General features: G+C 37.2%; 1 protein-coding gene across 1 annotated transcript in view; it reads right to left on the bottom strand.

Moving 5' to 3' along the window:
* Nucleotides 1–16,415, bottom strand: part of GABRB1 (gamma-aminobutyric acid type A receptor subunit beta1) — a 473,522-nt gene that overhangs the window by 17,931 nt on the left and 439,176 nt on the right. Inside the window, exon 8 of the mRNA XM_049790155.1 lies at nt 14,021–14,265. Coding sequence (XP_049646112.1) covers nt 14,021–14,265 — 245 coding nt within the window. The remainder of the gene's footprint in view (nt 1–14,020; nt 14,266–16,415) is intronic.

The following is a 16,415-nucleotide window of genomic DNA, read 5'->3' as shown; positions in this document are numbered from 1 at the left end:
TCTATGTAACTGGCCCTAGTTCAATCCCTGGCCTTGCATATGTTTCCTGAGCAATGCCTGATGTCACTCCTAAACACAAAATCAAGAATAACTTCTGAGCATTGCAACTGTGACCCAAATACCTCCACTGCCCAGAAAACAAAACAAAATAAAAATCCCACAGTTTTGCCTTAATTTTATTTTAAGTTCAGTACCTTCCTATCTGCATTTTACACAGACATTCTTATTATCCTAGATTCCTCAGTGTAGCAGCCTTTATCTGAATTTAGGACAAGTTACAAATTACATTGCAGTTACTTTATTTACAGACAGCTAAGAATTTACTGCAAATATGTACATTTCAATATTGAGAGTTGAAATTTGTTTGTTTGTTTGTTTGTTTTGGTCACACCCAGCAGCAGTCAAGGGTTAGTCCTGGCTCTGTGCTCAGAAATTGCTCCTGGCTCTGGGACTATATGGGATGCTGGGGATCGAACCCATGTCCATCCTGGGTCAACCACATGCAAGAAATGCTCTACCACTGTGCTAACACTCCAGCCCCAGAGGGTTAAAGTTTGAGGTTAAATAGTTAAGTGTGTACTAGTGGGAATTTATTGAATTTTGGATAGAAAATGAGGGAAATAAGAAAATAAACTTTTATATACAGGGGCATTTTATACATGAATGAAGCATTTACTAGTTGTTTAGGGAGTCCTGGTATTTGAAATGAATATGTTTGCAAATTAAATATAAAATGCATTTTAATATAAAAATAAGGTCCAACTTTCAGATTTATATTTAGTGACTTTCTTAAAAGAGAGCCATCCAAAAAACTCATTAGCAATGTTTTTCTATTCATACATAGAAGAGTGATTTTGGCTGGAGGAGTGATTGCTTTTAACCTAGATGGAAAGGAGATATTTAGAATGTGTAATGTTAAGTGTGTGTCTTGGGGTTTATGGACTATTATGCCTAAGGGGGTATGTCATTGCTATTGCATTACATTAGGCAGTTCTTCACTATTTAGATGCATTTTCTAAAGCAATCAACTTAGCACTTTTATACTTTATTCCGCTTGACTGAAAAAGATTAAGAACTAAAGACAGGGTGGAGACATCAGTCAGTTTAGATTCTCATAGAGTAGGAAGGAATTTTTAGGAAAATGTATGCTAGGAACTTTAAAGTGTCGATAGAGGTCAAAATCAATATATTCGATTTTCAGGGAGGGACTACAGAGCATGAAAACCGGCAAAGCTTTGCAAAAGCCGGCTCCCTGTGTGTGACACCAGGCGGGGAAAATCCGCGAAAGTACACCGGCCCAGTGGGGCCCAACTGTGAAAAACTATGAGTGTGACCTGTCTATGTCTGTCTACTGTCCTCTTGCGTGAAACTCTTGCGAGTGGGGCAAAAAGAGGCTCCAGAAACCTCGCTCGCCCAGACGCCATTTTCAGGGAGGGACTACAGAGCATGAAAACCGGCAAAGCTTTGCAAAAGCTGGCTCCCTGTGTGTGACACCAGGCGGGGAAAATCTGCGAAAGTACACCAGCCCAGTGGGGCCCAACTGTGAAAAACTGTGAGTGTGACCTGTCTATGTCTGTCTACTGTCCTTTTGCGTGAAACTCTTGCGAGTGGGGCAAAAAGAGGCTCCAGCGGAGCACGGCCGCTCCGCTTTGCTATGCGGCCATGCACTCTTTCTAAAGAAAGAACTCCATTGCAACAAGAAGGAAAAATCACACTAAGAACGGCGCTATATCACAGAAGCAAACATTTCTCTCCAGACTGTCTTCTCTGTTGCATGCTCGGGCCTAAGATTTGACCCAGTGTGAGGCTTCATCCACGGAGGACTCCCCTCCCTTAGAGGCAAGTCAGCCCATCCAGAAAGGGAGGAGCCAGAGGAGTGTGCTGCCTGCATCATATAGACAATGAATACCACCACAACACGTAGAAAAACCCACAATACAAGTGTGACAATGGGGAAGCAACACAGGCCAGCATCAGACATAGAGAATGAAGATGACAATTCTGAGGACCAGATAATGACCAACCAACTAATCAACCTCTCAGATAAGGACTTTAGACTAGCAATATGGAAGATGCTCAATGGACTCCAAGAAACCATGGATCGAGTTGAACAGAACACTAATAAGAACCAAGAAAATATGAAGACAGAAATCACAAAACTCCAAACTGAAATAACATGTCAACTAACAGGACTGAAAAAGTCAGTAAACGAAGTGAATGACAAAATGGATAAGCTCTGGGACAGGGTATCAGAAGCTGAGAATAGACTTGGTGCTGTGGAAGATGAGATACATAACAATTCCATACAGCAGGAGAGATTGGAAAAAAACTTAAAGCAGACAATGGAAAAAATAGTCAAAGAATGGGAACAGATGAAAATAGAAGTCTATGATAAGCTCAACAGAAACAACTTAAGAATCATTGGAGTCCCAGAGACCCAGGAAGAAAATTTCCAGGAAGAATCAATGGTCAAGAACATCATTAAAGAGAAACTTCCAGAGCTAAAGAATATATGTGATCAAATCCTGCATGCTCGAAGAGTACCAACCAAAAGAGACACCAGAAAAACCACCCCAAGACACATCCTAGTCACAATGACAAATCCCACAGATAGAGACAGAATTCTGAAAACAGCAAGATCAAAAGGGGAAATTACATTCAAGCAAGCATCCTTGAGATTTACAGCATACCTGTCACCTGAAACACTCAAGGCCAGAAAGCAGTGGTGGGATATTGTGACAAGACTGAATGAAATGAATGCTTCACCCAGAATACTATACCTAGCAAAACTCACTTTCCGGTTTGACGGAAGAATACATGGCTTCACAGACAAAAAGCAGCTCAGAAACTTCACAGACACAAAACCAGTCTTAAGAGAAAAACTGAAAGACCTAATCTAAGACAAGACTACCCAAAAGACACACCAAATTTTGAAATAAAGATGGCGTTAAATCCCAGGACAATTCTTTCTCTCAACGTCAATGGACTAAATGCACCAGTTAAGAGACACAAAGTGGCTAAATGGATCAAAAAACTCAATCCAACCTTCTGCTGCCTAAAAGAAACGCACCTGAATAGTCAGAACAAACATAGACTCAAAATAAAAGGCTGGAGAAAAATTATCCAAGCAAAGAACACCCATAAAAAAGCTGGAGTGGCCATACTAATATCAGATAATGCAAACTTTATACTCAGGAAGGTTGTAAGGGACAAAGATGGACATTTTATATTAATCAAGGGGTACGTAGAGCAGGAAGAATTCACTCTCCTAAACACATATGCACCGAATGAGGGGCCAGCAAAATATTTAATACAACTGTTGACAAATCTGAAAAATAATATCAACAACAACACAATAATTGTGGGGGACCTTAACACGGCTTTGTCAACACTGGATAGTTCAACCAGACTGAAACCCAACAAGAATATACTAGACCTGAGGAGAGAAATGGAAGAAAGAGGCCTAGTGGATATATATAGGACACTCCATCCCCAGAAACCTGGATACACATTCTTCTCCAATGTACATGGGACATTCTCCAGGATAGACTACATGCTGGCACATAAAACATACCTCCATAAGATCAAGAGGATAGAAATTTTGCAGACTACCTTCGCTGACCACAAGGCTCTGAAATTATTTGTGAACTCCAAAGGGACTCAGAAGAAATACTTTAACACCTGGAAGTTAAACAGCCTCATGCTCAATAACCAGTGGGTCCAAGATGAAATCAAAGAGGAAATAAAAGGGTTCCTGGAAACAAATGACAATAAAGACACAAACTATCAGAACTTATGGGACACAGCAAAAGCAGTACTGAGAGGAAAATTTATAGCTTTGCAAGCACACATCAGGAAGGAAGAAGGAGCTTACCTGAGTAGCTTAATGACACAGCTAATAGAACTAGAAAATGCTCAACAAAAGGACCCAAGAATAGGAAGACAGAAGGAAATAACAAAGCTGAGAGCAGAAATCAACGAAGTGGAAACTCAAAAAACAATCCGAAAGATCAACGAAAGCAGAAGTTGGTTCTTTGAAAAAATAAACAAGATTGATAGACCACTGGCAAACCTAACAAAGAAAGAGAGAGAGAGAAACTTGATAACTCGTATCAGGAATGAAAAAGGAGAGATCACTACTGATATGACAGAGATTCAAAGGGTAATCAGAAACTACTTTGAAAAACTCTACGCCACTAAAAATGAGAACCTGGAAGAAATTGATAAATTCTTGGACTCTTATAATCTTCCACGATTGAAGGAAGAGGATGTAGCATATCTAAACACCCCCATCACCACTGATGAAATTAAAACAGTAATCAAATGTCTGCCGAAAAACAAAAGCCAGGTCCAGATGGATTCACTAATGAATTCTATCAAACTTTCCAAGAGGAACTACTGCCAATCTTGGCAAGACTCTTTCATGAAATTGAACAAACAGAAACACTTCCAAATAGCTTTTATGAAGCCAAAATCACCTTGATACCTAAACCAGACAGAGACGCTACCAAAAAAGAAAATTACAGACCAATATCACTGATGAATGCAGATGCAAAGATCCTCAACAAAATCCTGGCAAATAGGATTCAATGCCTCGTTAAGAAGATCATCCACTACGATCAAGTAGGTTTCATCCCAGGAATGCAAGGCTGGTTTAACATCCGTAAATCTATCAACATAATACACAACATCAATAACAAGAAAAATAAAAACCACATGATCATATCAATAGATGCAGAGAAAGCATTTGATAAGGTCCAACACCCATTCTTGATCAAAACTCTCAGCAAGATGGGAATGGAGGGAACCTTTCTCAATATAGTGAAGGCCATCTACCACAAGCCAGTGGCAAATATTATCCTCAATGGAGAAAAACTGAAAGCCTTCCCTCTAAATTCTGGCACAAGATAAGGCTGTCCTCTCTCACCACTCCTATTCAACATAGCACTGGAAGTACTTGCTATAGCGATTAGGCAAGAAAAGGATATCAAGGGAATCCAGATAGGAAAGGAAGAAGTCAAGCTCTCACTGTTTGCAGATGACATGATACTCTACTTAGAAAACCCTAAAGACTCTATCAAAAAGCTTCTAGAAACAATAGACTCATATAGCAAGGTGGCAGGCTACAAAATTAACACACAAAAATCAATGGCCTTTCTATACACCAATAGTAATAAGGATGAAATGGACATTAAGAAAACAACCCCATTCACAATAGTGCCACACAAACTCAAATATCTTGGAATCAACTTGACTAAATATGTGAAGGACCTATACAAAGAAAACTATAAAACTCTGCTCCAAGAAATAAGAGAGGACACACGGAAATGGAAACGCATACCCTGCTCATGGATTGGCAGGATTAACATCATCAAAAGGGCAATACTCCCCAAGGCATTATACAGATTTAATGCCATCCCTCTAAAGATACCCATGACATTCTTCAAAGAAGTGGATCAGACACTTTTGAAATTCATTTGGAACAATAAACACCCTCGAATAGCTAAAGCAATCATTGGGAAAAAGAATATGGGAGGAATTACTTTCCCCAACTTTAAACTGTACTACAAAGCAACAGTTATCAAAACAGCATGGTATTGGAATAAGGATAGGTCCTCAGATCAGTGAATAGGCTTGAATACTCAGAAAATGTTCCCCAGACATACAACCACCTAATTTTTGATAAAGGAGCAGGAAATCCTAAATGGAACAGGTAAAGCCTCTTCAACAAATGGTGTTGGCACAATTGGATAGCCACTTGCAAAAAATTAAACTTAGACCCCCAGCTAACATCATGTACGAAGGTAAAATCCAAATGGATTAAAGACCTCGATATCAGCCCCCAAACCATAAGATATATAGAACAGCACATAGGCAAAACACTCCAGGACATTACAGGCATCTTTAAGGAGGAAACTGCACTCTCCAAGCAAGTGAAAGCAGAGATTAACAGATGGGAATATATTAAGCTGAGAAGCTTCTGCACCTCAAAGGAAATAGTGCCCAGGATACAAGAGCCACCCACTGAGTGGGAGAAACTATTCACCCAATACCCATCAGATAAGGGGCTAATCTCCAAAATATACAAGGCACTGACAGAACTTTACAAGAAAAAAACATCTAACCCCATCAAAAAATGGGGAGAAGAAATGAACAGACACTTTGACAAAGAAGAAATACACATGGCCAAAAGACACATGAAAAAATGTTCCACATCACTAATCATCAGGGAGATGCAAATCAAAACAACGATGAGATACCACCTCACACCCCAGAGAATGGCACACATCACAAAGAATGAGAATAAACAGTGTTGGCGGGGATGTGGAGAGAAAGGAACTCTTATCCACTGCTGGTGGGAATGCCATCTAGTTCAACCTTTATGGAAAGCGATATGGAGATTCCTCCAAAAACTGGAAATCGAGCTCCCATACGATCCAGCTATACCACTCCTAGGAATATACCCTAGGAACACAAAAATACAATACAAAACCCCTTCCTTACACCTATATTCATTGCAGCACTATTTACCATCGCAAGACTCTGGAAACAACCAAGATGCCCTTCAACAGACGAATGGCTAAAGAAACTGTGGTACATATACACAATGGAATATTATGCAGCTGTCAGGAGAGATGAAGTCATGAAATTTTTCTATACATGGATGTACACGGAATCTATTATGCTGAGTGAAATAAGTCAGAGAGAGAGAGAGAAAAACACAGAATGGTCTCACTCATCTATGGGTTTTAAGAAAAATGATAGACACCCTTGTAATAATAATTTTCAGACACAAAAGAGAAAAGAGCTGGAAGTTCCAGCTCACCTCAGGAAGCTCACCACAAAGAGTGATGAGTTTAGTTAGGGAAATAACTACATTTTGAACTGTCCTAAAATGAGAATGTATGAGGAAAATGGAGAGCCTGTCTAGAGTACAGGCAGGGGTCGGGTGGGGCGAAGGGAGACTTGGGACATTGGTGATGGGAATGTTGCACTGGTGATGGGTGGTGTTCTTTACATGACTGAAACCCAAACACAATCATGTATGTTATAAGGTGTTTAAATAAATTAAAAAAAAGAATTAAAAAAAATCAATATATTCATGACACTCCTAAACATTACCATTCATTAAAATTAATTTTTTGTGTTAGAAACAATACACATATGTAATTTTCAATATATCAAACAGTTATTTTAATAAAATTTTTAAGATTTTTATTCAGCAATTATAGTAGTATAATAGGGAAACTTTTTACTTACGCTTACCTAAGTTTGCATGAATTCAAAGAGTATGCTTACAAATTTAATAATTAATGTTATTTTATTAATTATTTTTTTGTTTGTTTGGGGGCCACATTGATGGTGCTCCAGGGTTACCCAGGGCTCGGCACTCAGGAATTACTCCTAGAAATGATATAGGATGATGCAGGATGCTAAGGATCAAACCGAGATGAGAGATGAGCCATATACAAATGTCCTAATCACTCATAGTTTCCTAATTACTCAGAAGACATGTATGATTTGTATTAGACTCTGTGACAGATATTGATGCAGCATAGATGGAAGATAACAGGTCTGCACTCTACAAGACATTTTATTTTTGCTCTATAGCATTCTTACCTGCCATTGTACATATATGTGTGAGATTTTCACTGTTTTTCTCATACAAATCTAAGTTTATGTTAGCTAATGACTACTTTCAAGGGTACAGAGAGCACTCAAATAGCACTATATCATTAAGAATTTTTTAAATTTAGAAAAAAAAAGAGATAAATTTAGGGTGCAGTGGAAAGCTACAGGAAGACAAATTTAGCCTGAGGAGCAAGGTAAAAAAATTAGAGAAAAGAATACTTTGAGAGCAACAAACCAAGCCAAGATTTCAAATAAAAAAAAAATCATGGCAATTGGCAACATTGTTAAGTTATGATTCTCAAGTAGAGCATATTGGTGATGGGGGCAGCAAAAAGTAAAGAGGAAAGCAGGAGATCACAGAGGTTCTGAGAGCCCAACTTTAGCTGAGAATTTGAATGTTTTCTTTTAAGCAGTGTCTGAGTTGTATTTGATGTCTGTTGATTAGATTTGTCTTTGGGGCAGGAGAGATAATATAGCAGGTAAGGCACTTGCCTTGCATTCTGCAGACCATTTTTCAATCCCTCACCATCACCAACAGGAACGATTCTTTGTGCATATCCAAGTTTAAGTTCCAAACATAGCTAGGTAGTCTAAACCTACTCCCTTCCCTTTCACCAAGACCTGTCTGATTCCATTCAACCTTTCCTTGATAACATTAACCAAAATCCTTTTTGGTGCATTTAACTCCTATTGGTTAACTCCTATCTTCGAAGCTTTAGGGAAGGCATATGGACCAGATTTTTTTTTTTTTTTTTTACTATTTTGTACTTTCCATCTTTCTGTCCAAAGGGATTGAGTCCTCTATGAGAATAGGACTTTAGTTGGTCCTAAAAGACTGAGTTTGAGCATATTTTAATTAGAAAAATTAATGTATTAAATGTATTAAAAAGAATTTCTTTTCCAGAGTTGTAGAAAACTTGGACATCATGGGCCTGAGTGATAGCATAATGGCAGGGAGTTTGACTTGCACACAGCCGACCTGAGACAGACCCCGGTTCGATACCCGGCATCCCATCTGGTCCCCCAAGCCTGCCAGGAGTGATTTCTGAAGACAAAGTCAGAAGTAACCCCTGAGCATTGCTAGGTGTGGCCCAAACCAAAAAATAATATACAACAAAAAAATAAAATAAAAACTTGGACATGATAAATTTAATTTTAGAAATCTATCACAGGGAAGTGTCACCTAAAAATAAAGTCAATATAAATTGAAGGAGAAATAAGAGAAAATTATGCTTTCTAATGAGATTGGATATCTGGATATTGTCACACATGGAAATGGAGCTGAAAGTGGACATACCAGATGTGTTAGACAAAGATTTTCTCCTTTTTCTTTACTGGGAGGCAACTCCAACTAATGCTCAAGAGACAGGTTGGGGGTTTCCCATGATTTTTAACCAATCACCAGAGGATTAAGGTGAGGACCTGAGGATGCAATGTTGTGCAGACCTTGTAATGTTGGTTATTATTTAGGTTACCTTAGTAGTGCTCAGAATACCTCATTCACAAAAGAATCCTATTAGGTAGGGAATAAAACGAATACAAGAAATAAGAGAGATAAAGAGTGACAAAGAAGTAAAAAGAAGATGGAAAATTTGAGATTCCTAGAAAAAAATTAGACCTAAATTCTGGAGAGTAGATAAGAGTAGGCCAAGACTAGAGGGGAAAATGTGAATAAAGCCAGATTTAGGCAGAGGTCTGATGGCATTAACTGTCAATATAGGTTTTCATGAGAAATAAAAAACACTTTGCCAAAGTTTTTAAGAAATTCAGGTGCTAAATCAGAATGGTTATAGTGTAGTAGTTGCTCTGATGTGATATAGTTGCTCTGCAGTGATAAAGGGCTTGTAACCTTGGCTTAAGTAGCTGTTCTAAACTCAAGTTAAGGATGGCACTTTTTACTTTTGTGATGAATTTGTAATCCTGGATTTAACCAGAAACTGGCAATGGTACATAGTTAGAAAATTTTCTGGAAGAGGGGCTGGAGCAATAGCACAGAGGTAGGACATTTGCCTTGCATGAGGCCAACTCGGATAGACCCGGGTTTGATTCCCAGCATTTCATACAGTTCGCCGAGCCTGCCAGGAGCAATTTCTGAGCACAGAGACAGGAGTAGCCCGTGCCAGGTGTGACCCAAAACCAAACAAACAAAAAAGAAAAAATAAGAAAATTGTTTGGAAGCATAAATCAGAAAATGTAGTTGAGCTGTATATTCACTACAGAGAATGGGAGTGGAAGAGAAGAGGTCAGATGATAGTTCCAATATTTTATTTTGAAAGAAAAAGTTTACAATTTGATTTTCAGGGTTGCAGTTTCACATTTGGGTCAAGTCTTTGGCAAAAAATATCAGTGTTTCTCCTGACTAAGAAGGGTTTTGAATTAGTCTCTTATCACATGCTGCTCACACAACTGTAGCATTTTGATTGAAACTTGGTTGCAAATAGATAGGCACTGTTAAGAGTCAATCAATCATAATGCTCCAGATTTGCATAAAACTGGCTGAGAAGTAATTAAGTTAAAACCTGATTGAACTGTGAAGTTTTTCAAAATTCTAAACATCATCTCTAGTTTCAAATAATGACTGAAGAGATCATAAATTCATAGCCTTTATTCACTTTGAAGATTGTATCTCTCATACTGTCTGAATTCAGCATCTTGCACATGTATAAAAAGATGCTTCAGTAAAGCTGATAGAAATACAAATCAAGTTAAGTAATATGAAACTTAAGCACCCCTTGGCATAATAGCACAGCCAAAGCTATTAAAAGTAACATGTGATAAGTGAAAAATATCACTCCATGCTTTAGGATATGAAGCGAACATTAGGGATCCCTCAGATGAAAATTGGGACAAAAGAATCCATGCTATTTATTTGTGCCATAAGATTTAAAAAAAAAACGAGAAGGATCCAATCAATATATAAAGGAAAATAGCATATTTTCTATTTTTAAATTTGAAACAGTACAATAATTTTTTGGGGGGCCATACTTGGTGATGCTCAGGGATTACTCCTAGTTATGTGCTCAGAAATTGCTAATGGCTCCAGGGACCACATGGAATGCCAGGACTGAACCAGGTCCATCCTGGATTTGTTGAGTGCAAGGCAAACTCCCTACCACTGTGCTATCACTCCAGCACCATGAAAAGGGAAATATTTTAAAATTTCACATAGGTCGCATTACAAAATAACTGAAGAGAATGTTTCATCTTGTAGATGAAAATAATACACTTTATTATTGGTATATTTTCTAGTCCCTTTCCTGATTTTTGAACAGATAGGAAAGGAAAAACCTACACAGCTGTTGTATGATTGTAAGTTGTCTGAGATGGTAATGTTCTATTATTATTTCACCTAAAGAAAAGAGTTTATAAAGTTTTAGCCATGGTACTCCATTGAAGATTATATTTATCTGATGTTATGTAACACTATAGTTTAGAAGGAAACTAACATCAGTATAAAAACACATTTAAAAAAACTAAAAAATATCTAAGAAAAATAAAAGAAATTTTTGCAATAATTCTTAGAGACAAAAGAGAGGAGGGTTGGAATGTCCAGCTCATGACATGAAGCTCACCACAGAGAGTGGTGAGTACAGTTAGAGAAATAACTACATTGAGAACTATCATAACAAAGTGAATGAATGAGGGAAGTAGAAAGCCTGTCCAGAGTACAGGCGAGGGTGGGTGAGGTGGGAAATTTGGGACATTGGTAGTGGGAATGTTGCACTGACGAAGGGGGGGGTGTTCTTTACATGACTGAAACCCAACTACAATCATATTTGTAATAAAGGTGTTTAAATAAAGATATTTAAAAAAAGTCAAAAATAGAAAAATAAAGTATAACAATTTATAGATTTTATCCAGGCAAGATCTCCACAAGTAAGATTCAAGTCTACTTGCATATATCTTACATCAATTTCTCATAATTTCGGATCAATTCATGCACCTGAAGTCTTGGAAGTGAGTGGCCAATGACTCAAGGTATTGGCTGAATAATGGGAGAGAGAAAAAAGAGAGAGAGTGAGTGAGAGAGACAGAGAGATCAGAGGTTCAACTTCAGCTCCAAAAATAAAGAAGACAGTTGTGGTGAATCACAGATCAGTCAGAGAGAAGGAGAGAGGACTTGGATGATAGCTTAGAAATTAGGTTTGAGTTCCTTCAAAGACAGAATAATTCACATGGTCATTTTGTATGACTAGTTGAGATCTCTTCTCTTCTCTTACTCTTTAAAATATAGTTAAGTGTTAGGGGGGAGAGAGAGATAGAGATAGAGAGAGAGAAAGAGAGAGAGAGAAAGAGAGAGAGAAAGAGAGAGAGACAGAGAGAGACAGAGAGAGAGAGAGAGAGAGGGGACCAAGGTGGTTAAGGTGATTGCCTTGCACGTGACTGTGATAACAATGCTGCCCCAAATCCTATCACCATGTAATACTCTTGAGAATAAAGCCAGGAGTATTCCCTGAGCACAGGTGTGTCCCCTAATCACCATTGGATGTTGCACAAACCAGAAAAAAAAGAAAGCAAATAAAAAAATATCTAGTAAAGTCTGTATCTAGAATAAGCCACTAATAGCTGCAGCCATCTGTAATTGAGTGTAGAGGGGGGGAGTTAGGATTACAGAAAATGCTTAGACCTCTAGAGCTTGGGTTGTCTGATTACTCACTAGAAGAGAATGCAAGAAAGAGATTTTGTAGCCTATATTTAAAATCTAGGATGGTAAAGGAAAGAGGAAAGAAAAGACGCTATAAATAGGTGTCTTTATACCCAATATCCTGAGAAACAGAGAAGATAGGAAAAAATAGTGTACTATCTACTAGAAAATAAAAAAAATGTCCTAAATACTGCAGTAGAATCAATGACAAGGATGATACATGGCTAGTAGTTTAACAAGCAATACATTCAAAGTGACTATTATGAAGAAAATAAGATACACCGAGTATACAGTAACAGAAACTTGAATCCCACCTCACCAAATATGAATATTATTATTTTTTATTTTTAGGGTCACACCAGGTGACACTCAGGAGTTACTCCAGCCTATGTGCTTCATTGCAGCACTATTTACCATAGCAAGACTCTGGAAACAACCAAGATGCCCTTCAACAGACGAATGGCTAAAGAAACTGTGGTACATATACACAGTGGAATATTATGCAGCTGTCAGGAGAGATGAAGTCATGAAATTTTCCTATACATGGATGTACACGGAATCTATTATGCTGAGTGAAATAAGTCAGAGAGAGAGAGAGAGAAACGCAGAATGGTCTCACTCATCTATGGGTTTTAAGAAAAACGAAAGACATTCTTGCAATAATAATTTTCAGACACAAAAGAGAAAAGAGCTGGAAGTTCCAGCTCACCTCAGGAAGCTCACCACAAAGAGTGATGAGTTTAGTTAGAGAAATAACTACATTTTGAACTGTCCTAATAATGAGAATGTATGAGGGAAATGGAGAGCCTGTTTAGAGTACAGGCGGGGTTGGGTGGGGAGGAGGGAGACTTGGGACATTGGTGATGGGAATGTTCACTGGTGATGGGTGGTGTTCTTTACATGACTGAAACCCAAACACAATCATGTATATAATCAAGGTGTTTAAATAAAAAAAAACAAATAGAAAAATAATTTCTGGGATAGATGTTTTTTAACAAGACCTTTAATATTAATGTCTGTTCTAATAGCTAATAAAATATCTTTTTACATAAAAAAAAGAAATTGCTCCTGGCTTGGGGGACCATATGGGATGCGGGGATCAAACCATGGCTTGTCCTGGGTCAACCACATGCAAGGCAAATGCCCTACTACTGTGCCATTGCTCCAGCCCCTAAATATTATTTTTTCTTAACGGTACATAGAACATTATCAAGAATAGATTATAAATTGGGACACAAAACAAGCAGCAATACGTAGATGAGGTTTTTGTCATATCAAGCATCTTGGACAAAAACGAATGAAGTTAAAAATCAAGCATAAAACCCCTAAGAATAATGCAAACATTTGGAGACAGAACAAGAAGCTCCAAATAATTATTGGTAGTCCAGAACATTAAAGTAGAAATAGTTATTTGAAGACCAACAAAAATGAAGAGATGATAAATCAGATCTTATGAGGGGCAGCTGTGTAGTCTTAGAGGAAAGTTTACAGCAATATAGATAGCAATAGACAAGAAAAATATAAAAAAACCCTTATATTTAAGATAATAGAGGAAAAATAAGAGAAAAACATAGAACATAAACTAGAAAACAAAAGATGACAGAAAAGATAAACAAAACCAACAGTGAGTGGATTTTTAGAAATGAGAAAAAAAACTTAAGTTCTTATTTTGCTATATGAGCTCTGGGCACCATGTTGTGATACATTTTCGAAGAATATAATTAAACACAGTTAATATATTACCTGGACTTTATTCATCTCCAACTTATTCTTTTCATTGGCGTTCTGGTCTTGTTTGCCAGCTCCCTTTTTCTGAGGTCCTTTTCCAAAGAAGATGTAATTTACAAAGGCATATTCCAGCAAAGCCAGGAACACAAACACAAAGCAACCCATCAGGTAAATATCAATTGCTTTGACATAAGGGATCTTTGGCAGGGTCTCCCTGAGGTGAGTGCTGATGGTTGTCATGGTCAACACGGTGGTGATTCCTATGAAACAGAAAAGACTCAAATTAGCTGAAGGCACTTTTTTTGGGAAAAGAGATGGTGGCCAAGGGGATCTCCCAAGCAGTGCTGAAAGGGCTTGTGCATCATTTCTCACAAGAGAAAACTAGCAGGGTGAAAATGTTTAGCACTCAGATAGACAATGAGGTGCTACTTAGATCCAGGGTGCTGGGGGTTCACTAGGCCCATGTAAAACATGCACCCATTGCTCCTGAGCTTTCTTCCTGAAGATATTTTTTATGTTTCTTTTTTTTAAGATTTAAAACAGTGATTCTTGATTTTTGTACAGCTTCAAACTGGTGAAAACAGAATAAATATTTCAGGAACTTCTACAGCAGAAATAAAAATCATTACTTGCATTAGTAACTAATAAAATCATTTGTTACATTGCTATATTATATTTGTAATAGTACTGCTATATGATGTGAGCATGACATACATTGATCCAAATAACATTTTTTGTGAACTGACAAAAAATTTCTGCAGACTGGCACCAGTAATGTGATTGGCAGATGAAAGACATTGTCTTAGAGGACTGATGCCACTTTCTCACTGGTTTCCTAGAATTATGGAGCAATGAATAATTGTTAGGCACAAAGGGGTGACGTTTGAATGACAATATTGTAGATCCCCAGTACAGTGCATGAATAAGTAATAAAATGAGACTCACTATTTGTCAAAGATTGAAAACCATTCTCTGAAATATAAAGGTCAAATCTGGAAAGGCATATCATAATCCCATTGGTAGGCCTATTGCATATCATCATGCCACATTTTTCGACTGCCTCTTCTCAGCATCTCTCTTATCCCCCATCTAAATCTATCCTTGTCAAAATTCCCACAGCCGCCTCTATCAAGCTCAATGCTGCTGATCATTTTGAAAAGACAGACTTCATTACATGAATTTGTATTACACCAGATCACAAGGTATATAACTTTTTTAGGAAACAAAGTGTGATGTGTAGTAAGACAACACATAAAGAATGAAATAAGATTTATGGATTTCACTATTTGATTTATGTATTTTTTGCATATAATACAAATGTGATGCTTTAGTCTTTCAAATATTACCTTATTTTATTACCTCCAAGTTTATTTATTTTGAAGACTAGAATGAATGAATTTTCTGGTGTCAGGAATAGACTTATTAAAAAATTTCCACTTTGGATTTGTAAAAGAAGTTTAAGTAGGATTGCAAGCTATTAAAAGGAAGATTCTGCTTAACATATTTTATTAAGTGTATAATTCTTAATAATAAAATTGGCTACATAAAAATATTTTGTGTTGCTAAGGTTAGCATCTAGCTGTGGGAGGTGTGGGAGGAGCAGAACAAAAAAAAAATAAAGGAGGACCACTGACACTTAGTGGGCATAATGTGATAATGCTTTATTAAATAAGCATGTAACATATTATGCATTTGTAAATATTAGTACTACTCTAAACCATGATTCTTCAATAATGATCATCATAATAAATATTTTGTGCTGAAATCATGAATAGGGATGAATTTAGTAATCAATTTGGGATGCACAGGAATAAAACAAATTTAAAATCTCATAGTTTGAGCTGAAAAAATGTAATGACTTATAATGTAATTTACTTATAAAGTAATGAATTATAACATTTGAAATAATTACATATTGACATGGCTGCCATAGTAGGCTGTTGAGTATGATAGGATAGTCTATCTTTCCCATCTTAAATGTGTAATAAATAGGAGATGGGTTATTTTGTTGTAGATATCCAGACAAAGCAAAAGAGCAAAGAAGTGTTAAGCTAAGGCACTTAAAAAGAGAAATATGATAAGACATAATGTAAAATTTTATGAGGTTCCTAAAAATACAGATAGGGAGAGAGAAGAAGAGTGTCTGTCATAGAAGCAGGCTGTGGAATGAGAGAAAACTGGAGAGAAAGTTGTCAGGGAATAAAGACTGGTGAAGGGATGATGTTGGCACATTGAATGACAAACTCAACTATCAACAACTTTTTAGCTCTGTATCTCATAGTGATTTAAAAAATAAAGATTTAAAGCATAAAACAGGTTTTCAGTTCAAAATATAGCAGGCAGAGGAAATGTAGCAAGAAACCAAAAGTTTAGTACTTATTTGTCATTCAGATAATTCTAGACAGATTCT

The sequence above is a fragment of the Suncus etruscus genome, chromosome 16 (genome assembly GCF_024139225.1).
Source record: "Suncus etruscus isolate mSunEtr1 chromosome 16, mSunEtr1.pri.cur, whole genome shotgun sequence".
NCBI lineage: Eukaryota > Metazoa > Chordata > Mammalia > Eulipotyphla > Soricidae > Suncus > Suncus etruscus.
The sequence above is the reverse complement of the archived record's forward strand: the minus strand, read 5'-3'. Positions and strand labels throughout refer to the sequence as shown.